The 23,045-nt window shown below is 41.4% G+C and overlaps 1 protein-coding gene across 3 annotated transcripts in view; it reads right to left on the minus strand.

Moving 5' to 3' along the window:
• ADAMTS9 (ADAM metallopeptidase with thrombospondin type 1 motif 9) overlaps positions 1-23,045 on the minus strand; it is a 162,711-nt gene that overhangs the window by 126,031 nt on the left and 13,635 nt on the right. For 2 of the 3 annotated variants that reach the window (XM_045493434.1, XM_045493432.1), the window contains exons 4-9: positions 8,930-9,219; positions 6,362-6,445; positions 6,148-6,260; positions 5,401-5,441; positions 5,165-5,270; positions 496-642 (exon numbers count right to left, since the gene is read on the minus strand). In XM_045493434.1, the coding sequence (XP_045349390.1) occupies positions 496-642; positions 5,165-5,270; positions 5,401-5,441; positions 6,148-6,260; positions 6,362-6,445; positions 8,930-9,219 (781 nt within the window). The remainder of the gene's footprint in view (positions 1-495; positions 643-5,164; positions 5,271-5,400; positions 5,442-6,147; positions 6,261-6,361; positions 6,446-8,929; positions 9,220-23,045) is intronic. The other variant, XM_045493433.1, reaches the window with a different exon arrangement.

The following is a 23,045-nucleotide window of genomic DNA, read 5'->3' on the forward strand; positions in this document are numbered from 1 at the left end:
GAGAGGGAGACAGAGACAGAGACAGAGACAGAGACAGAATGTTCTCAATTCAACAACATGGAGGTCTGTGTAATTTTCATCCACCCACATTACCCTCTTTGGGGTCATCTCACCACCCTCCCCCTTTCCAAGCCAAAATTACTAAGTTGCAACCACATAAATATTTGTGGCCTTCCTTCATCGTGTAATCACAATCATGGTCCCTCCCCGAAGACCTGAACAGATTTCATATCTTTACCAAGAATGAAGCAACATTTACATATTCTCTTTAAGATCCTGACCTTTTCTTTAGCTCAGTCTGTAATCTTCAAAACTCTGGCAAGGATAGAACTGCACAGATGTCACAGAGTATTTTTTTTACCTCCTCCCAGGAATGTCAACAAAAATAACAACTCAAAAGGAATGCTTGACTCTACATTTTCTTTCCCACAATGAGTTCACTACATGGAGGCCAGACATTAGAAGCTCGTGCTTAAAAGAAAGTTTAAGTCTTACTCTAAAAACTCAGTGATATATTTTCGACTACATTTTGACCACATCCAGGGGTTGGTGTAGAAGTTCAAGGTGGGAGCCATGACATGCTGGGGACTCTTCACTCCTTCCTCTTTGCACTTGTTGTTGTCATCGTGAGGCATGTTGAACCTAAGGCCAAAGAGACAAAGATGGGAACGTCAACAAACACCAAAGGATTGAGCTCTCATCATTGCTACAAGAATGCATCTAAGAGCAAAAAGTTAAGTGACGTCTTCATTGTGGCTAAGAACCTACATCCTGGTGATCACAAGAAAACCTACTGGATGGTTCGAGGCAGAGTGAAGCATAAAACAGAATTCTCCCCCAATTTAATACAAAGGGCCTTTAATGTATAAAAAAACAAAACAAAACAAAAAAAAGGAGAGTGGGCCATGATCTGGGTCAAGTGTACTTTCTGGAATTGCAGAGGCTGTGAACGTGCTATAGTTAGTGCTAGAAAACAGTAGTTGGAATTCCTAATAAGCTGTTAAAGGCCAATTCATAGAGTCAAGAATTTGGCCAAGTTATGATAGCATCGTGAATACAAAGAGTCAGTCAAGTGTCAAAACTTGAGGCCAAAAGCTTTCTAATAAGAGGCTCACTATGGGTCTTGGCATCCCTCCTTTTGGGTCCGGCTGACGAATGATATAACCGCATAGGTATATCATTATAAAGGAATGTGAGGTTCGTGCACAATAAAACCCATTAAGGAAAGCGGCAGGCGTGGAAGCCGGAGACATGCCAATTCAACTGGCTTAACGCAGACATGGCAAATAGTTTCATGCTTCCTGCCAACGCCAATTGATTGGTACTGGCTTCCTAAAAAGTTGGGCACAAAAAGATTCTAAAACTAATCCAGGTTCTACCCGAGAAAAGGCGATGATGGAGTGTCAATGTCCTCTGGGGCTTGGGAGGGAACTCAGCAGCAGCATTAACACATATTTGCCATTCTTGGCTTTGCCAGAGAAAATGGGGCCTGGGGGGGGGGGCGGCGTGGGGAGGGAAGGACAGGAAGCATTTCTCAATCTAGAAACATCAATTCTATGACCCACATGCCATTCACAGCTCAGGTAACAAACCCCCAGGGACTGTCCTCTCTGAATGATGCTGCAGTGACAAAATTGATGCATGTGATTAATTTTGCATTTGGGGAAGAATTTGCATCATGAGTTCATCCTGAAATAGGGAAAGCAGTGAGCTAGGCAGAAGTGTGTGGACTTGTTTCACATTCAAAGCCCAGATAAAAGCCTATAAAATGCATTTCATTCATTTTCCTTGGGTTTGGTTTTCTTCTACGTTGGAAAAAAAAAAAAATCAACTTGGGCTCCTCAATAATTACTGCCTGATGGAGTAAATTCCGAATGGAAATTATGAGATAGAAAACCTTTATCTGTCTAAGTTCAAATTAATAGTTCTTCAGGCTTCTGAGTCCATTTTCTGCAAAGAATGACTGTCCCAGTTGCCAGTTCCCTGATGCAAAGTCACTGTCATTCTTATACCAACAAACCCAACACAAACAACACCCTCAAATCTTAGTTTTTTGTTTCCTTGTGGTGCAGAGGATCTGGTGTTTGTGGTTAAATTGCTTGATTAAGGCCCCACAGCTGATGGGGTGGGGGAGCTGGGATTGGAAAGCACTTCAGTCTGACTCTAAAACCTCTGTGTTTTGGAATATATACAAAGCATATTCTCTCCTGTTAGACAAATTGTACAAGATTTGTCAGAAATACTGCATAAAGATCTCTGTATCTTTACAGAGTAGAGACTCAGTGACCTCCCAAATTCTTCCTACCTCAGAGCTGGTACGAGAATGTAGGAACTATTTTTGAAGCATCCAATGATGCTCGACGCACATAAGATCAATTGCTTTTTCCTCTCCAACAGGGTTTTATGTTGTCAGACAGTCATGACTGTAACAACTTAACATTTAATCTTTAAAAAGGTCATTAGAAAATTTGCTAAAAAGTACTGTAGCAAATTAAAATACATATATATATACATATATATGTATACATATTCATTATATATTATTATATTCATTATATAATATATATATTCATTATATAGTCATATATATTATATATATAATTATATATAATATATAATTATATAATTATACAATATATATATTCATTATACATTCTATATATATTCATTATATATTATATATATTCATTATATATATATTCATTATATTCATTTTCCTTAAAATATAAGCAAACCTAACTATATGAGACAAAGGACCAAAACAGAAAGAATTCACTACAGGGCTAGAGCTATACCTTTTGTTTCGCTAATACCTCACATCATTCACCAATTACTTCTTTTTTTTTTTTTTTAAACTTCTTAACACTTCAGAGATGTGGTGCATATGTTTTAGCCCTATCTAATAGTTAGGGAAACAGCATACATTTTTCTCAAGTCAAAGAATTAGTCCAGAACTTGCGTATCTGGCTCCCAGCTCCCTAGTTCCAATGTCACAAGTTGGTACCTCAACATTAGCAACTAAACTTGAGGCAATTTAATATTGCCAAGGTCAAACACAGGGAAACAACACTATCCACCATGTGGGGATTATGAAGTTTAAGGGAGACCATGTCAAAAGCTCCTAGGCCAACGCCAACAACATGGTTTTTGTTGGGGGAGATGTGTGTTGACTACAGTTGACACAGCTGAGGCTCCTCTGTAGCTGAAAGTATTCAGGTTTTGCTGATCAAAATTCTCACTTTCCTTAAAATACAAACTTTGTAAATTGACTATCTAAATGGAGTTTGTAAGCTCTTGTGAGGAAGGAATTAAGAGGAAACTAATTATATTTCTTTAAATAGTATACGCCTCTTGACCATACATTGTGGGGAATTGTTAATCACAAAAACTCTTGCCTTTTGAATGCATTCCCATCTCTATAATTTCCCCCATTGTGGTCTGCCTTGTTGAAATGCCACCCTACTCTTCATGGCCAAACCTATACCTCCTATTTAAAGGTCTAAAGCAATTACTAGACTTTATGCAAAAGACACAAAATCCCCAAAAGATTCTATTAAAATAAGTTTGGGAAAACAGAGTTAAACAAAACTAAGCAGTTTACTTTAATACAGGACTTGTCAGAGCCTTGACTTTATGTCACTCAGCCTTGTGACTCCAAGCAGGGCTCTACCGGGAAGAAAAAAAATGTTGTAAATCACTTGAATATAAAAATCCTTCCCTCCTTCACAGAGCATTCTCCTGGAATTATTGTTGGAGCGCTTGTATTGGGAAATGTTGGTAGGACCAGTTTTTAAACTGAGTTCCAAGAAATCCTTGAGTTTCACAAAAATATCTCAGAAACCAAAAAGACAAAGAGGAAGCAGACTAAGAAGGACTCTGGCTCACCATATCTGCTTAATTGAAAGCCATTTCTCTTTTGTGCTATAAATATTGAGCATCTGACAATATTTCCTTTGGAGAAAAGAAAACAGGCGTGCTCTTAAAATAAGCTTCAAAGTTTTAAAATATACCTATTATATGCTGAACTAAATTGGAGATGGCTTTACATATGCATCTTGCTTTCCTTCTAGAATATCACATTGTGCATACATGCCTTCAAAACTCATTTGTTGAGGGGCACCTGGGTGACTCAGTCAGTTGAACGTCCAACTTCGGCTCAGGTCATGATCTCATAGTTTGTGGGTTCAAGACCCGTGTCAGGCTCTGTGCTGACAGCTCGGAGCCTGGAGTCTGCTTTGGATTCTGTGTCTCCCTCTCTCTCTGCCCCTCCGCAACTCATGCTCTCTATCTTTCTCAAAAATAATTTTTTTTAATTAAAAAAGTTTTTAATTAAAAATTAAAAAAATTGTTGAATGAAAAAGCTTGCTTGATAGATTATTTTTCCTCTAAACAATGTTAACAATGACATGCAAACTGATACACAACTACATTAGTGACATCTTTTGAAAAAATTATTTTTAAAAGATATAGCATAAGTAACTCATCCTAGAAAGAAAACAATGCAGATCAAAAATCAGAAGAATTTCTCGTAAATTTACACTCTTTCACCCATGTTCTAACTATCCTTTGTCTCTAAAGAACAAAAAGGAAAGGCCAATTTCATAATAACCACTAAGTGACCATAGTTAGGAAATGTTTTCTTCTCTGTATCTTTGTTTAATCTCTTCCCTGAAAAAAGGGATGTCATTGTGCCTACAGGCTAAATGTCTGAAAGATAGCCTTGTATATCTACAATCAGGAATGATCTGGATTTGCGAAAATCTCGTGAACCAGGGGAAGAGAGACCGACCCTTCCAGATAAAGATGCTACGTCACAAAAGTTTCCTAAGCTAATACACCCTCAGCTTCAGTGGATGGGCTGGAAAGGCCTCATTCCTCCAATTCCCAGTAGGAAAGGAGAATATCAGATTGTGCACAGAAAACATGCGCATTTGAACCCAGGATACACGTCAGCCATGGTTGAAGAGGGTTCACCGCATTACTCAACTTTCTAAAGTCTAAGTTGTTTCTCCCAGTTAGGTCCAAGGCTCTTCAATCCTAAAATCTCTATTATGACTCTAAGAGTACGTTCCACTCTCTGAAGTCAAGTGAATACTCACTGATGCCAAGGAAGAAAAGGGTTAGGTCACTGTGAATTAAATGGAAACACGGAAAGAAAACGTACACATGGCCCAGCTCGTGGGCTATTGTGAAAGCCGTGCTCAGTCCACTGTCTTCACTAATAGAACAGCTTCGGTAGGGATCACAGATGGTACCCAGTTCAGCAAGACCTATTCAAAGGGGGGAAAAAAAAAAAGAAGGAAAGAAGGACTGAGAATTGCTTTGAAAAGCAACTGCGGCTTGGAATAAAAACATGCAGTAGACTGTTGAAGCCATGGAGGATACACAGAGCACACTCACCTAAGGTGTCACATTTGTCATGAGCTCTGCAGATATCCTGTCTGAAAGCAAAGCAGACTTAGGGCCAGGATAATACCAAAGAGTAAATGTCAACACAAGTAAAACACTTCCCAATCCCCTAGACATTCACAACAGCACCCACCTTGCGGGGGGAGGAGGTTACAAAACGCCAACAAGGCCGAGGGTTTGCAACTCAAAAAAACTTGGGAGCCAGTGACTTCCGGATTAAAAGCTACAGCTAGCGGTCTTCTTCTGCCGCAGGGGTAGCCACAGAGCAAGTGAAAACCTCTTCAACTGGGACTTTCCCTCCCACAGCGGCGTGAGTGCTTCTAGTTCCTTTGGGAGCATTCCTGAGAAGGCTCTGGATGCCTTTCGTTTCAGTTCTTGTAAGAGTAAGCGTTTGTGACTATATCCAAGGTGGCCAACAAGAAATACAGATAGGACAGCGCCCCTCTTGGTTGCCCTGCATGGCGCTTCAAACATTTTTGAGTTAGTAGCTGCCATTTACAAATTGGAAGATTTAAGGGGCGCCTGGGTGGCGTGGTCGGTTAAGCGTCCGACTCTTGATCTCGGCTCAGGTCACGATCTCACAGTTTGTGAGTTTGAACCCTGCATCAGGCTCTGTGCTGATGGTGCGGAGCCTGCTTGGGATTCTGTCTCTCCTTCTCTCTGGCCCTCCCCTGCTTGTGCACTCTCTCTCTCTCTCTCTCTCTCAAAATAAATAAACTTAAAAAAAAATCCATATACCTCGTTACAAGAACAGCGGTGTCATGCTGGATTCCACCTGGATAGTTGGAGTGCTGCCACTGGCAAAAATTTCTTAATGTTGTCTGGGCGTTAAAAGATATGGAAGGTCCTTCCTAAATGCGGAAGAGAATTATGATTGGCCCATTGTGCCGACACCAATTAGATATGCCATTTCGGATACATATACAAGAAAGAAGAAAAAAAACTTTATTACCTGTTCATTATGAATCACAACTAAGTTCACAATAACAATATTAATTAAATTTCCAATACTTGGGTCTTTATAGATAGAGGCTACCTGCAACCGAGATAAATTTTTCAAGGTTAATTGTGAACTCTGTGTAAGCAATAAGCAATACACTTCTTACGCTGGGCTCCACCTCTTGCCACGTTTTCACGTAACATATGCATTTGGTAGTTCTGAATTTGCATTCATTCAACAAACATGTATTAAAACTCTCTTTGAAAAATTCACAGACAGCAGTTTCAGATGATAATGAGACCTAACAAGTCTAAATTTCAAAGTGTTTTCCTTGGAAACTGCATTGCTACGCAACTTAAAAGTTTTCTGTGCCAAAGCACTGGGTATTAATTTTCGGTCACTCTTTCATCCCAGTTGAAGCCCCAGATTGCCCAATTATGGAATCTCACAGCGACCACGTGTTTGCTAATATTGCCATTCTTCATGTTTACCTCCCATTTGTGTTGCTCACAAGCTGGTAACCTGTTGTTTTTTTTTTTCCCCAGTATTATCATTAATTATGAGAGCTAACATTCATTGAATGCCTGTTGTGTACCAGATCATTGCTGAAAACTGCACACACATTTGCATTTAGTCCCCACAGCAAAACTCTGAGCTGGGTATTATAATCTCTGTGCAACAAGTAAGGAAACTGAGGCTCAGAGAAATTAAGTAACTGTTCCAAGACTAGACAGCAGTGAGGAGCAGAGCCAGGCTCCATTTGACCCAGAGTCCGGGCTCAAAACTGAAATTCTTCTGAAAGGTCTGAACGTATAGGTTGGAAATGGACTTGACTCAGTGCGAAGGCTGATTAGGTTCTCCTTTCCTTCCTCCAAGACAGGAGAGGGCTGGGGCACATGGGATTGAGTGTGGGGAAGGGGTGAGAGGGGAGAGGAGAGGGGAGGCAGGTTGAGGTGTGGGGTGGGGAGGACAAAGGAGTGGTTCACAGCAGTGAGGGGAAAGACAAAGAGAACCAGAGGCGAGGGCGAGAGAGGAAGAAATCCTAAAGCATAGTTCCCAAACACGGCTGCTTTTCTTATTCTTTTGAGGAATTTATTAAAAGTACATTCTTCTTTATATAACTTAGGGTCAATCCATTGGAAGAAAAGCTATGTTGAGTCTTAAAATGAGTGAGGGGAGATTATATGGGCTGGTAAACAATTTCCAGTATTTTTCAAAGAAAAGAATAATATGTATAACACCGTATATTAATACTCCACTCTGGTTTGAAAAAAAGATACATAGGCATACATATTCATCTAAGAAATACCTAGAGTTGTGTTGTCCAATATGGTAACCATTTGCTACATGTGACCACTAAGTACTAGAAATGTGGCTCATCGAAAATGACATGTGGGGTGCCCGGGTGGCTCAGTCAGTTCAGGGTCCAACTCTTGATCTCAACTCTGATCATGATCTCATGGTTCCTGAGTTCGAGTCCTGCATCAGGCTCTGCGCTGACATTGCTGAGCCCGCTTGGGATTCTGTCTCCCTCCCCTCTCTACCCTTCCCTGCTTGCAGGCACACACACACACTCTCTGTCTCAAAATAAACAAACATAAAAAAATAAAATGATACGTGCTGTTGAGTGTAAAACACGTACTGAATTTTGAAGACTTAGTATGAAATAAAAGTAAAGTATTGCATTAGCAAGTTTTGAAACGATAATATTTTGATAGAAAATAAAATACATTATTAAAACTAATTTTACTTTTTTCTTTCCTCACAGAGTGGCTAGAAAATTTAAAAATACATACGTGGCTTGCATTATATTTCTATTGGGCAGTGCTGGTTAGAAACATATGCAAAAAAACCTTTTAATAGTTGTCGCCTCTGGGAAGGAACCAGGGTAGGGAAGGACACTTACTTTTCATTAATAGTCTTTGGTTCTGTTGGATTTTTTTTTTTTTTTTTTATAATGCACACCTATTGATTTCTTGATTCAAACCAAGAGTAGGAAAATACAGAGGAGAGATTTGAGGGCCTCATCCCAGGGCTATTTCATTCGAATCTTGGGGAAGGGGACAGAGGCACATAGCTGCAGGTCAAAAAGCTCCAAGGTGATTCTGATTCACAAGAAGCACTCAAAAGTCTTACGAGAGACCCGAACCCGCTTGTGCAAGTTTATATGTCACACAAAGAGCACTGGGTTTGGGACGTGGACACTCTACAGGTCACATGCAGTCTCTAAGCCCCTGATCAGCTTTACTTGACCACAGGCAAGTGACCTAAGTCCTCTGAGGCTCAGTTTCTCTGTAAAATGGGGGTGATAAGCTTACCTAGGAGAGTTGCCAGGAGGATTAGAAATGCCACCTTGTCACAATGAAGCACACTGTCTAGCAGAATGAACATTCAGGACGGTAGCCCTTATTGTTCTGACAGAAAGGCAACCAATACATAATCTTAGGTTCTCTTCAGTCACTTGCCTGAATCGTTGAAATGCCAGCCCTGAGAAGGCTCTTCCACAGCACTGGGTGGAAACCCATTTCCCAATGGCACATTTAAGGACCTCACAAACCACCTTCTTTTGAATGTACTTACAATTGACATTAAAGTTAAAATATAGTGCTGAAGGTTGGCTCCGTGGTATAAAACCATTTTGTTGTCTGCCACCACCATCACTTCTACAAACCGTGGGTAGGATAAAAAACGTTTTGTTCTTCTGTGGGTCCTCTTTTCCCTCGTGCTGTCCATCTTGTTACCAGAGGCAGGCAGAGCCTTTGTTGCTAAGCTGCTTTTTAATACCGCCACATCGTCAGCCAGGCTACGCTTCTCTCCCCATTTTCTTGTTCTCATTTTCCTCTTGTCTTCACTGTGACTATTTTTGCGTTCTGGAACAAATCAGATGGCACATATTATGTTTCGAGCCACATCTATTTCATATTAAGAATGTAATTCGCCACGTCTTAAAATGATGCCTCTGTTGTCAAATTACATACAAAACCGAGTTCTACACCCTGTGGACTCCAGGGGAGAAACTCAATCTGCACTCTCATCTAAATGACGAAATGAGCCTCCCCGGAAGCTTCCATAAATGCTCACTTAAGGTATTAGCAAATCAGGCATGGGTTTAAGGGAAACAATTGCCTATGACTCTTTTCATTTAGTAACAAAGTCCTGCTGGGATTTAAGTGGTTTCCATTCATTGTTCTTTGCCACAGACAAAGGAAGGGCCAACACAGGTACTGAGCTTTAGAGAATGGAAATGGAGATGTCTCATATACACCACTTTTGATATTCAAGGAGCTACAAAATAAAGAGACCTGAGAGGTGGCGAGGCTAACAGACAATACAAAGGAACTCTAGAAAACGCACGACAAGGTTATTTTTCTATTACTGTCTTAAATAACTGTAATACGTGGAAGGTAAGAATAGAATCACGGCTATTCGTCGTCATTGAATTTTTAATTAATTTACTTCAGGGCTCAGCTAAGGAAGTGGATTAAATTCACAGAGTATGAACGGGAGGGCCACTGGGGCCGTGATGGATAGTGCCAGAATAGCTCTACTCATTTCTGACTCTTGCCTAGGTACCCCGTCAGTTCTACACAGTCTTGCTGCTCAGAGTGTGGTCCATGGACCAGCACCATTGGCTGCTCCCACAAGCTTTGTTAGAAATGTAGACTCTGGCCCCACTCTACACCTGATACATCAGGATCTCCACTTTAACAAGATCTCCAGGTGATTCATATTCATATGCATGTTTTGAGAAGCACGAGTCTGGAACATGGCTTGAAGCTTGTATTGCTGATGGAAATAATTCAATTTTAAAGTTGTCAACCACACAATAAACAGAATAAGCATAAATGTGCCTGCCCAAACAGGCTTGGAGTAAAAACAGAACTTAATCAGTGATGTTGCCTCTCATCTCATAAATGTACTCCCAGGTTTTAATGCCACCATCTTGTAGCCTGAAACAGGCAACAGAATTGTACAATGGACAAGTATGCTTACCTAAGACACTAGCCCTAGAATTTATTACGCCAATAACAAAGATTAAACTATAAGTGGTTTCACATTTGAAGGGTTCACATATTTGACCATGAAAACCATTGCTAAAGCAACTGATGGAGGCCAAGATGTGTATTTTGCCCACGATGAGTGTTTTAGCAGTTGTTACAATAGTGAAATTAGTTCATACTGTCAAACAAGTTATATGCGATTCGACCATAGATCACATAACTAGCCCAAAGTCTGGTTCACAGTACGATTCAATATGACATCCTTTTGTCCGGGTCTCCTTCAAGTACATTCATATATGTTATACCCATGCCATATGGGTCATAGGGCTGTCCCTTTTTAAGTCATCAAATGACTACGGAATAGATATTAATCAAGCACCTACTAGGGGCCAGGCATTGAACTAGGCTCTTTGGTGTATGTTACCTCACGCTTCCTTTTAGAATGAGAAAATTAACCTCTACTGAGGAAAATAAATCTCAATGAGATTGAGCAACTCGTCCAATGTTACACGCAGGAAGTGGCCATACAAGGTATGAGATGTGAGTTTGATCACTGCCCTGAAAACCGCTTTATCGGGGCAAGATTTCTCAAGACCTGGGGATTGAAATGGGCTCATGGTTTGGTTGCATCTCAACTGAAAAAAAGAGAGAGAGCACCTGGATGTTTTCACAAAGACTAGCTCTTTACGGAGGCCATGTTGAAAATGGAACGCTTTTTAATATTAAGAAACCGTCATTTACTTTATGAGAAACAACTAATCCTGGTTAATGTCTTCTGTAAAAGCTTAAGACAATTATCGAAATCAGTAAAGTTTCAAAGGTTTTAGAGTCTCTTTTTTTTTCTACTATTTCATGAATTTGTACTCTACTCTTTACTATTTTCTTCCGTCTACATACAGTGGTTTCATGTTCTTTTCCTTTTCCAGTGTCTTAAGGAGAAGGTACGATTACTGATCTGAGATATTCTTTCTGAATAGAGCCATCGATGGTGCTCAAGTTCCCTCTAGCTCTGCTTTACCTGTAACCCAGACATTCTGATATGTTCTATCTTCATTCTCGTTCACCTCCAAGTATTTTCCAACCTCCCTTTTGACCTATCGGTTATTTCAGCGTGGGCCGTTTACTTTCCACATTGCTTTGAGGTTCCCACTTTTTAAATGGTTTGGATTTCTACTTTCATTCCACTGTAGTCAGAGAAGATGCTATGTATTACCTCTATCCTTTAAAATGTATTGAGTTTTTTTTTATGGCCTAGCATATGATCTATTCTGGAGAACGTTCCTTGTGCACGTGAGAAGAATTTGTGTTCTGCTGTTGCTGGGTAAAGTATCGTATGGGTATCTGTTGGGTGTAGTTGGTTTACACTGTTGTTCAAGTTTTCTGTTTCCTGTTGATATTCTGCTTCCCTGGTCTAACCATTATAGAATATGGGGTACTGAAGTTCCAAGAGTTACTGGTGAATTGTCCATTTCTCCCTTTATTTCTGTCGGTTTTTGCTTCATGTATCTTGGTGCTTTGTTATGAAGTGCATCTATATTCGTTATGGTTAAATCTTCATAGTGAATTGGCCCTTTTTTAAAATTATAAAACACTCTGACAAGCTTTTTTGTATCAATAAAGTAATGTGAAAGCGGCCAGTCAGTATATGATTCCAGTCATATGAAATGTGACAACGGGCAGAGCGAAAGAGACAGAAAGTAGATTAGTTGCTGGAGGTGGGGCAGGGGTGTGAGTGGTTGATAGCTAAAGGGTATGCTGTCTCTTTTTCAAGTGATAAAGATGTTCTAAAAGTGACCGTGATGATGGTCGCACATATCTGTGAATACGCCAGAAGCCATTAAATTGTATACTTTAAATGGATGCATAGGATGGTAGGTGAATCAGATCTCAATAAAGCCGTTTCAGAAAGAAAATATGTCAGTTTGTGAAAAATAAATAATATTTACTTCAGGTCTTCCTTAAGTATTTTGATTTATCAGGTTTAGTTCGAGAAAAGTATACCTGCAGTGAGAAAACCACTCAGGAAATGCTGTAAAGAATTCACTCTTTTTGACCACTGAGCGGGGAAAATATACTCTCAGAGAATCAACCATCAGGGGACTGGCACATGGAAAATCGGAGGAGGAACTGAGTCAGCGGAGGCACTAACTGGAAACAAAGCACACTTATTTAAATAACAAAGCTGAAGAAATCAGGCATTTAGTCACAAAGAGACTACAGTGTATAACAGAGAACAACACACGAAAATTCTGATATTCCTGGAAGACATTTCATTCACAAGTAATCTGTATATCAAAGAAATAATTCAGTAGGCTTTATGTGGCATGAACAAGCAGGAATAAAATGACTTCTTTGGAATCAAAAACAACATCTTCTCATAGATAATACTTCCCAGACTTTGACCCATCTGATCTTTTACCCTAATCAGTTAGAATCCTATTTGATGACCTTATTGGCTCGACTGATTCCAACCACATTATCCATTTTAACAGGCAAACTTTAATTTAACATTAAAAAATAGTATGAGCTTTAAAGATTCAGGTATTCATAACGACTAAAATGCATGGATGTTGTTTTACTGAGAACTGAAAACACAGGAACTGTAACGTGCATACCTACAAATAGAATTTGTAATAACAGCCAAGGATTTCCGCCAAGGGACATACAGGATAAAAAGAAAGTTGTCCACATTTCTCTTTTATGACCTGGTCGCATCATAGAACTGAGGCTAGTGTTTCCAATTTGCAATGTTACTTTGCTACCAGTTTTATCAGAATGGGCTCCATAGTGAAATTTCACCCTGGTGGAAAGCACAGGACAAAAGGCACATTTTTGCTCTTTCTGTCCCCTCCTCCCACCACTCCCCCCAAGAAGCTTTACATGTATTAGTACTTTTTGTTGAGATATAATTTGTATACTATAGAATCCACCCTTTCAAAGGGTATAATTCAGTGGTTTTCTTGAGCATATTCATAAAGTTGTGCAACCATCACCATTATCTGATTTCAGAACATCTTCATTGCCCCATAAAGAAGTTCTGTACCCATTAGTGGGCACTCCCCATTGCCCTTCTCCCTCTAGCCCCTGGAAATCACTAACTTATGTACCTATGGATTTGCCTATTCTCTCATGTCATACAGACGGAGTCATACAGGACGTGGCCTTTTGTGACTGGCTTCTTTCACATTTTATCTATTCGTTTCTTAATTGGCGGCATTTGGGTCTAACAATCCAATTGGGTAATTCTACTAGGACCATGCGCGTACAAGTTTTTGTGTGACCATGCTTACGTCTCTCTTCGGTATGTACCTAGAAGGAGAAGTGTTGTGTTTACCATTTGGAAGAACTGCCAGCTTGTTTTCCAAAGTGGCTGTACCATTCTCTCGCCTCTTCTTAGAGTTCAAATATGACACTCAGAAATAGGAGATCATTTTTTCAAGATGGTTCTTCTTCGAGGATTCCTCAAAAACTCATCACATTCACTTAACGAAATAACTTAGGAGCGACCCGTACGCATTCAAATCTTAAAACAGAGCGTTGAGCAGAAGAAGATATACCGTTGTCAAATAAGCACACGAAACTACGCTCAGCATCGTACATTATCAAGGAAATGCAAATTAAAACAACATTAAGATATCGCCACACGTCATTTACAATGGCCAAAATCTGGAACAAGGACAACGCCAAATGCTGGCAAGGATGTTAACAACGGGAACTCTCATTCATTGATGGTGGGAATGTAAAATGGTACAGCCACTTCGGAAGACAGTTTGTCAGTTTCTTACAAAACGAACCATACCACATTATGTACCAATCAAGCTCCTTGGTATTTACCCAGAGGATTTGTTCACAGAAAAACCTGCATGGATGTCTATGGCTCCTATTCATAATTGCTAAACTTGGAAGCAACCGAGATGTCCTTCAGTAGCTGAATGGATAAATACACTGTGACACAGCCAGACGATGGAACAGTATTTAGCGCTAAAAAGAAATGAGCTAGCAAGCCATGTAAAGACATGAAGGAACCTTGAATGCATACTGCTAAGTGAAAAAAGCCAATCTAAAAAGGTTATACACTGTACTGATTCCAACTATGTGACATTCTGGAAAAGGAAAACTATGGCGAAAGTAAAATATCAGTGGTTGCCAGAGGCTGGGGCACGAAGGGATGGGTGGGCAAAGCACAGAGGATATTTAGAACAGTGAGAGTACTGTGTATGAAATCATAGTGATGGATACACGTCATTTTATGCATTTGTCCAAATACAGAGAATATAAAACACCAAGAAGAGATCATAATATAAATATGGACTTGACGTGATTAAGATATAATCATTATGGTATATCAATGTAAATTCATCAACTGTAACAAATGTACCCTCTGGTGAGAGATGTTGATGGTAGGGGAGGCTATACAGGCCCGAGGGTAGGGGGTGTATGGGAAATTTCTGTACCTTCCTCTCATTTTGCTATTAAAACTGTTCTATAAAATAGACTTAAGACAAAAACAAAAACAAAAAAAACCACGAAAAAGCATAATGAAATGCACATTTGCATTCAGAGAAAAGTGCAATATTTTGCAGTCTGCACCCTTGCATGCACATGGAAACAAATGAGGCACGTTAAACAGCTGGAGGGGGCAGGGGTGTGTTTCCTAAGGCCACATCATAAGCACTCAAGTTGTAACATTTTGTAACAAGAAGATGAGTTAATATTGGCTTTTCCAACTGCTTTGCGTGGCTGACCACTAAGCGGAACCAGTGATGCTTACAGTGTTCCAAGATCTCATGCACTGAAGGTAGCACGCTTCAAGCCCTATTTGACCTTGGGCAAGTATCCCGCCAATGCCCACCTTTCACTCTCCATTCTCTCACTTATAAAGCTCAGTAAGAACAGTACCCATTTCGTAGACTTGTCTGAGGAATAGTTGGAGGTCATGCATATAAAGTGCCTAGCACATAGGAAGCAACCAGTAGGTAGAGTTATTCTTTCTATTCTTTTTTACAAGTCATAAAGGATGTAAAGGAACCATTTACGGGAGAGTGACTACATAAAAACAATTATCTGGGGTACAGTAACAATTCCAAAGGTATAAGCTATTTGTACCCTTAAATGATCTTTTCCAAGTCACTTCTCTGGACCTCAGTTTCCTGACCTCTTAAATGGGCATGTCAGGGCATGCTCCTATGTTAAGGTGGTCTTGAGAATTAAATAACAAAGTACATAGAACATTCCTTATATGTTACATGTGGAATTTTTAAAAATTACTTCTTGAACACCTAATTTGTGAAGGTATTGAGCTAGGTAAGTTGAAATAAACAATATCAACAACAGAACAAAAATAAAACTTGGGGCCAATCCTTAAAAAAATTATATAAAAATTCAAGATAGCGGGACGCCTGGGTGGCTCAGTCAGTGAAGCATCTTGGTTTCGGCTTAGGTCATGATCTCATGGCTCATGGGTTCAAGCCCTGCTTGAGGTTCCAGGCTGACAGCAAGGGGCCTGCTTGGGATTCTTTCTCTCACCCTCCCCTGCCTGTGCTCTCTCTCTCTCTCAAAATAAATAAATAAACTTAAAAAAAAAATTAAGATGGTTTCATTATTTAAAACCTCACAGTAAAAAAAAAAAAAAAAAAAAAAACTGTAACATTTGGCTATTTTTGGTAAAAAATATTTTAAAGGAGCTTCATGTCACATTGCCATACAATAGAACGCATGTGGCATTACAAAAAAAACTGGAATCATTGTAGAAACTAACATTCAAGCCTGGTTATTCAGCAGTCACTCAGTAAGAGTTTCATGTCCACCGGGGTTGGGCTAAGGAGACTCAAACGTTAACTTGAACAGTTGGGAAGTTAATTATTGCTCTCTATTTTCAGAAGGTTTATCAAAATTTAACTGAACTTCCTTAAGGCACTGAGCCACCTTGTGACCTCATGGTCTAAGTGGGCAGAGAAATCATAGCACAGAACCAAAGGGAAGACTATGCCTCCCTTCTGCTCCACCCTGGCCTGGCAGCCAAAGGAAACCGGACAGGAATCTGTGGGTCCTGCTCCTGGCTTCTGGAGGCAGACCAGCCCCGGTTTGTGGCCCTGCCCGAGCACTCTTATAACTGCCCTTTGTGCCTCAAAGCCTCAGTTCCCTCATCTGAAAAATGAGGATAATAACAGGATAATAACAAAAATGAGGATTATAACAACAATTGTAATAGCAATGACAGCACATTGAAGGGTAACTGTGAGGATAGAAAGAGAGGGTGTCCAAAACGTCCTCAGTGCAAAGCACGGCATGCAGGAAAGATCCACTAAGTATTTAAGGTGATAATAATGATGAGAGATGTCTTTACTAGTCGTTTGCAACAGATCTCCTCTTTAGGAATTCGTGTGCTGATACTAAGGTTTCTCAAGGAAAACAGTTCTATTTCAGAAAGACTCTTCTACAGGAAAGAAGGGAGGGTGGGGGAGGGGACCAAAGGGTGAAGGACCGGTCCCTGCTCCAGTGGGACATCCGGTCCAGTGACAAGCACACGCGCACTGATAGGGGGAAGACAGTCTGAGATGTCACGGGATGGAAACAAAGGCCACAAACGCTTCCATCTCTCAACTGACTCCAAGAGCTGATAACATACCGGGAAGAAAAAGGAGAGGCCAGTGGCATTGCCCAGACTGTCTTTGTTCTCGTCAGATCTAAGATCTGCATTACTCCCGTCTGTTCAAAGGGTTCATGAAGCCTTCAGACAGAGATTCAGTTGGAGAAAAAAGTCTATTGGGACCAGAGGATGATGGATAAACAAGACCCGTGGGGGGGGGGGGGGGAAGGTAAAACATAAAAAGAAAAACGTCCATAAAACCAATGAATGTTCTAATAATAAAGAACAATGAGTTTCCAGCAACTGGGTATGGAAGGAGCTGGGGGGTGGAGGGAAGACCGTCCCGGATGAATGAAAACTCACCAATGTTTAATTTTTTTAAAGGTCCTCAACTTGCTGGCTTTAAAAGCAAGAGTGAATCCCCAGATATGTCAAACCCATTTCTCTGTACAAACGGTGAGCTTTGGGGAAAACACAAATGGCGCGCACAGTGTCTCGTGATGCTCTGTGCTCAGTGCCGGCAGGGAAATACGTGCAAAGGGCAGTGGTGGAAGACAGTTTGCTAAAACTCCTTTTGGCTGGCCAGAACCTTTGTGAGCTATGTTTCCCTGAGAGTGGTTCATGGGACATTAGTCCCAGAACATATTTCCAGAACCGAATAATGTAGGTTTGCAAAACATTACATGCAGCATTTCCATCTGGGACTTTCTCCATGCTCATTAGCATTTTAAGAACACCAAGTCTTGCAGGGAAGAACCCAGTTTACATTTGTTGAACCACATAAGAGGGAAACTTACGGGCTCTTGGCGAGGTTACAGGGCAGGTGAGGGGGACTGACCCAGTCCTGGAAAGATAATGGAAAGAAGTGTATTGAGGAACTTTCCTCTGGGCGGGGGCCGGGTGGGGGGGCGGTGGCAGAGAAGGGGATGCCATTGGAAGAAAACACTTGAGAAGCTTTCTTGCAGAGTTCAAGGGGCTCGGGTGGGTTGTGGGCTGTGGGTGGTGGGAGGCACGTCTGAGGGGCATCACACTATCTTCCAGCGGGGGGGTGCCTCCAGCCAAATGGGGAGACTCGGGGCACTACACCCAAAGGCCCAGCTTCCGCATTCAACAGCTGCCCCTTCCGCATTCAACAGCCTGCACCTCATTCAACAAAATCAGTAACAAGGGGCTCCTGGCACAGTAACACTGGCTGACGTTTGTTGAGTGGGTTTCTCTGTGTCAGGGGCTCTTCTAAGCACTTCATATCGATTAACTAGATCATTCCTCCAAGCAACCAGATACGGGAGGGACTATTCTATCCGTTTCAAAATGAGGAAACTGAGTCATACTTGAAATAACTTGAGAAAATATTTAAAGAATATCTATTTGACGTAGTATAACATGCTGAACATACCCAGGCCTGCATTTCACTAAGAGACTGTTTGGTTTTACTATTAATATCCTGCAAAATACTCTTCTGGAAATGTTGGTTTTGACTCATTCCATTCTCTCCGCAGTAAGGGGAGCCTGGCCTTTCTGGCGGTGGGGTGCCAGCCGCCCACAGCCACCCTGTGCTATCTGCAGCCTGCTTTGGATGGCCGCCTCCCAGGCCCCTTTGTGACACAGCTTGGGACCTTCTAGGCCAGCACTTTCCAGAAGAAATAAAATGTGAGCCACACATGGAAGTTAAAATTTTCTAGTAGCACATTTTAAAAACACCAAAAGGAACAGATGAAATTAATTTTGATATTTTCTATTTAACCCCATATATCTAGAATATTACCATTTCAACATGTGGCACTAGGCCACATTTCAAAGGCTCAGGAGCCACATGGGGCTGCTGGCTGCCATTATAGGACGGTCCTTTCAAGGTGCTCGCAGAGTGAATACCGGATCCAACATGCTGTGCCAGGGAAGTTTGGGCTTGGGACTCAGAAGGACCTGCGTTTAAATCCCAGTTTCTCCACATTCAAGCTGTGTGACTTTAGGCAAGTCATTTAAGGTCTTTGTGCCTCCGTCTTGTCATCTGTGAAATGGGGATAAGAAGAGTTCCTCCCTAACGGGGCAGTGGGGAGGATTCAATGACTTCATACACACAGAGGAACGACACAGGGCCAGGCTGTGTAAAGGCTCTGAGGGCCTTGGTTCTGGGGTGCCTCGTGACTAAAGATGAGCAGCCCCGAAGGCTGCAGAAAAGAGGTGGCCCCAGGGCTTGCTCCTATCTGACCTTTCACTGCATCGGCAGTGGCAGCGGCTCTCCAGCTGAATGTGGTGCCTGTGGGGGGTCAAGGTATCCCTCCCCTGTCAGAGATTAAAGAGCAGTTGGCCCTGCAACTCTTTAAAAAGGCTTCTACGCAACTCCTCGGGGGCATATCTCCCACATTCCTTTGATACACATCTCCCAGTTTACACACGACTGAGGACTAGCTTCCACACCACAACCCGGACTACACATCCTTTCTCCTCCTCATGTCCACGTCTCAGCCACCACGGAAATGAGTGGTCACAGGGACACAGTCTAATCTGATTACAAGTAGAACCACCTGGAACCCTCTGCAGTCACAAGCCACCCTCCTGCAGCACCCTGGCCCGGCTCAGATGTTCTGTTGCTTTAAATTCAGCTGTTGCTTTAATCCCCTACATGAATTAAGAGCCTGCTATCTCTCCCTATAGCCTTGAGATAGCTTCCTAAAGGATCTCAGTAGTTTATTCCTCATTATCCTTACGCATCAAATAAATCCAGTGATATTCCCAAATCTCATTTGAGGTGCACTTTGGAATATCGTCTTTCCAAGCGCGGCTTCCACCAACGGCCTTCCCTTGACCTGCAGCTTGGAAAGTACACAGGACGCAGAAGTAAGAGGCCTGTGCTCAGGGCCCAGGTTTTCATTCGCCCTACTTCCAAGATTACGAATCCCTTCAAAATTCTGAGCCTTGATCCTCTCTGATCCAGAAAAAGAAGGAATGGAAAAGAAGTTCTCTCTAAAGTTCCTTCCAGTATTAAAAAATTGTGAGTTCTAATCTTTTATAAGATAAAAGCAAATAATGCTGAAAAATGAACTCCTAGGATTCAACACAGGCTAAACCCACCAGAGTGTCCTCTCCTGGTCAACTGACACTTGGAAAGAGGGTGTCAAAGAGACAGCCAAACAGGGGGCAGAGTGGGGGGGGTTTAAGGAGCCAGAGTAAATCCAGAGCAGAGAGACAACCACAGAAAAGAAGTGGGTGGCAGCTTATGTTCAAGGGAAATGCAGTGTATGTGTGTGTGTGTGTGTGTGTGTGTGTGTGTGTGTGTGTGCATGTCTCCATTATTCACTGCACATTTTCTATTTGGCACCTGCTAAAACAGATAATAGTTGCTGAAAACCATTTCCATTCTCTCTAATCTAACTTGTTAGAGTGGAAAGGCATCAAATGTGAGAATTAGGAAATTGGCTTACAAGAAAAAAAAAAAAAAAAAAACAGCACATCATCAGGAAACTTTGGAAAAGGCTTAAACTGTCCCCGGAGCAACTTGGGACTAATGGAGTCCTGTCTCTCATTCCACACACCACAGGCCAACTGCTATCTTCAACCCCCTGCTCTGATTCTAACATCCTGCGAGAGATGAAGAGTAATAAATCAGCAAGCATTTCACCAACATTTACCCCTTGCTTTTGCTCCTTCTCGGAGCCCACCACCTGCAGGTACACAAAGCATCGTATCTTGCATTTCCTTATGCTCCTTTTTGGGGTATTCAGAATGCTTCATATTTATTGATTCGCAGCTGTACAGAATGCCCATGCAGAAGCCTGGCCCAGACAGGAGCCGACTTTGGCTACTGGCAAATGGCTACAGTAACGATTCTGTAATGATCTGAGTATCAAAGAGAGCCTAACTTTAGCAGATACAAAATTAAACCGTTTAAATCTCAACTGCATGATAAAATAGCCCTTCATTGAACAAGTGGGTTTATTCCCTCATACGAAGAGAACTAACAGATTCTACAGCATCTTACTTCAAAAAGACGGCCCATTCAGGTCAGATGAAGAGTCTGAGTCCTGCCCCGATGAACCCCATATACTTCTTCCCTCTGTTACTTTGCACGCCTGACCAATTTCCCTCTGGCCCTGACCAAAGCCTTCTGAAGTTTCTTACATCTCTTCTTGAGAAGGAGGCGTGCATCTAAACTTGTTTCAGGGGCTTACCGGGAAGATAAACACATTGGCCAGGTATTCTATGACCCTTTTTTCCTCGACCGACAATGGGTTTCTGAAGCAAAGTGATAGGAACAACCAGGAATGATGACAGGTGACAAGGAAATCAATCTGGGGCTCAAAGTAAAGCAGGGAGCCCTCATGCTATCTCTGGTTCCAGAAGCTTACCAAAAGTGCCAAGACAGGAGGCAGGAAAGCAGGTCATACATCACGGGGTCCTAATTTCAGGCCCAAACCTAACTTGCCACTTGACAATTCCCAATTGCAAACTGACTGTCACAGGCTTCCAACACAGGTGAGTAAAATCCTTGAATGGCAGACAAGGGAGTCTTAGTAAATACTGTAAATCGAGGATCTTTCTATTGGTAGGTTTAAAAAAAGAAGAAGAAAGAGGGTTATCAAGGTACTCCAGATAAAGGGGCAAAAATCAACCCAACCAAGCCGCCTTTTGTGCTCAATGAAATTACTCTGATAAGTGGCTCATTCCTGGTAGCTTTGTTCTTGGTACCTGTTCTGGGTTTGGGGCTGACCCAGGTCTTTCAAATGGCTGCAAATGCAGACTGACCTTAGGACGACAAAGAGGAATCAGTGAATAAAAGAACTGGAAAGGGGGGAAAGACCGCGGGGAGCAAATCTAACCTAGAAGGAAAATAGTAATTTAATAAGGATGACACTGGCAACGAAGTGAAAAGTTATTTAAGAGATAGAACCACCAACCGCGACAGGGGGAGCTGATTCAGATCACAGCCTAAACGAGTGGACTAGGAACATTTTATAAACAGGCACTGTTCAGGTTATATGGAGCGATTATTGTTGATTTTGCTCAGCATGGTATATTTACATTACAGTTATGGAAGAAAGTATCCTCGTTTTTCAGAGATGTCCATGGGAGTATTCAGATAGAAAATGTCATGGTACCTGGGTTTCCTTTAAAATAGTCCAGCAGAGAGAAAAAATAAAAAGCACACATGGAAAAAATCTTTGCTATCATTACGGGTAGATGGGTTCGTTTACAATTGCCTCCACCTGTTTATGTGTGCTTATACGTTTCTTAATAACGTGCTTTTTAAAAGACACCAGGGAGGGTCGAGGGCCGGGGGGCATCTGGGTGGCTCAGTCAGTCAAGCTTCTGACTTCGGCTCAGGTCATGATCTCGCGGTTCGTGAGTTCAAGCCCCGCGTCAGGCTCTGTGCTGACAGCTCAGAGCCTGGAGCCTGCTTCGGATTCTGTGTCTCCCTCTCTCTCTGACCCTCCCTCCCCTCTCTCTAAAATAAATAAATAAATAAATTAATTAATTAATTAATTAATAAAAAAGACATGATGGAAAAATTTCAAATGAAAGAAAAAAAAACACTGCCTGTATTAGGAGTTTCTTTTTTATTATCCTTTCATTTTGTTGTATAGCACTATTAACACTGATGTTTTTATTTTTATTTTTTTTTAATTTTTTTTTTAATGTTTATTTATTTTTTTTGAGACAGAGAGAGACAGAGCATGAACGGGGAAGGGTCAGAGAGAGGGAGACACAGAATCTGAAACAGGCTCCAGGCTCTGAGCTGTCAGCACAGTGCCGGATGCGGGGCTCAAACTCACGGACCGCGAGATCATGACCTGAGCCGAAGTCGGCCGCTTAACCGACTGAGCCACCCAGGCGCCCCAATACTGATGTTTTTAAAAAGCTGCCACAAAGAAGATAAAGCTGAGGGAAGAGGCTCAAGAATTCAGTCATTTAAAACAGTAATTTTCTAGTAATTTGCAAAGAGAGAGGCCATCGCTTATTGCCTAATGCATCTGACTATGCATTAGATATAGTCATTGAAGAATATATCAAAGAGAAAAAAAGGTATACAGACTGACGAGGAACAAAAAGGTGTAAGTGACAGGAAATTAAGCCAAAACAATAAATCCCAAATGGTGGAAACTATCTT

This window comes from Leopardus geoffroyi, chromosome A2 (genome assembly GCF_018350155.1).
Source record: "Leopardus geoffroyi isolate Oge1 chromosome A2, O.geoffroyi_Oge1_pat1.0, whole genome shotgun sequence".
NCBI lineage: Eukaryota > Metazoa > Chordata > Mammalia > Carnivora > Felidae > Leopardus > Leopardus geoffroyi.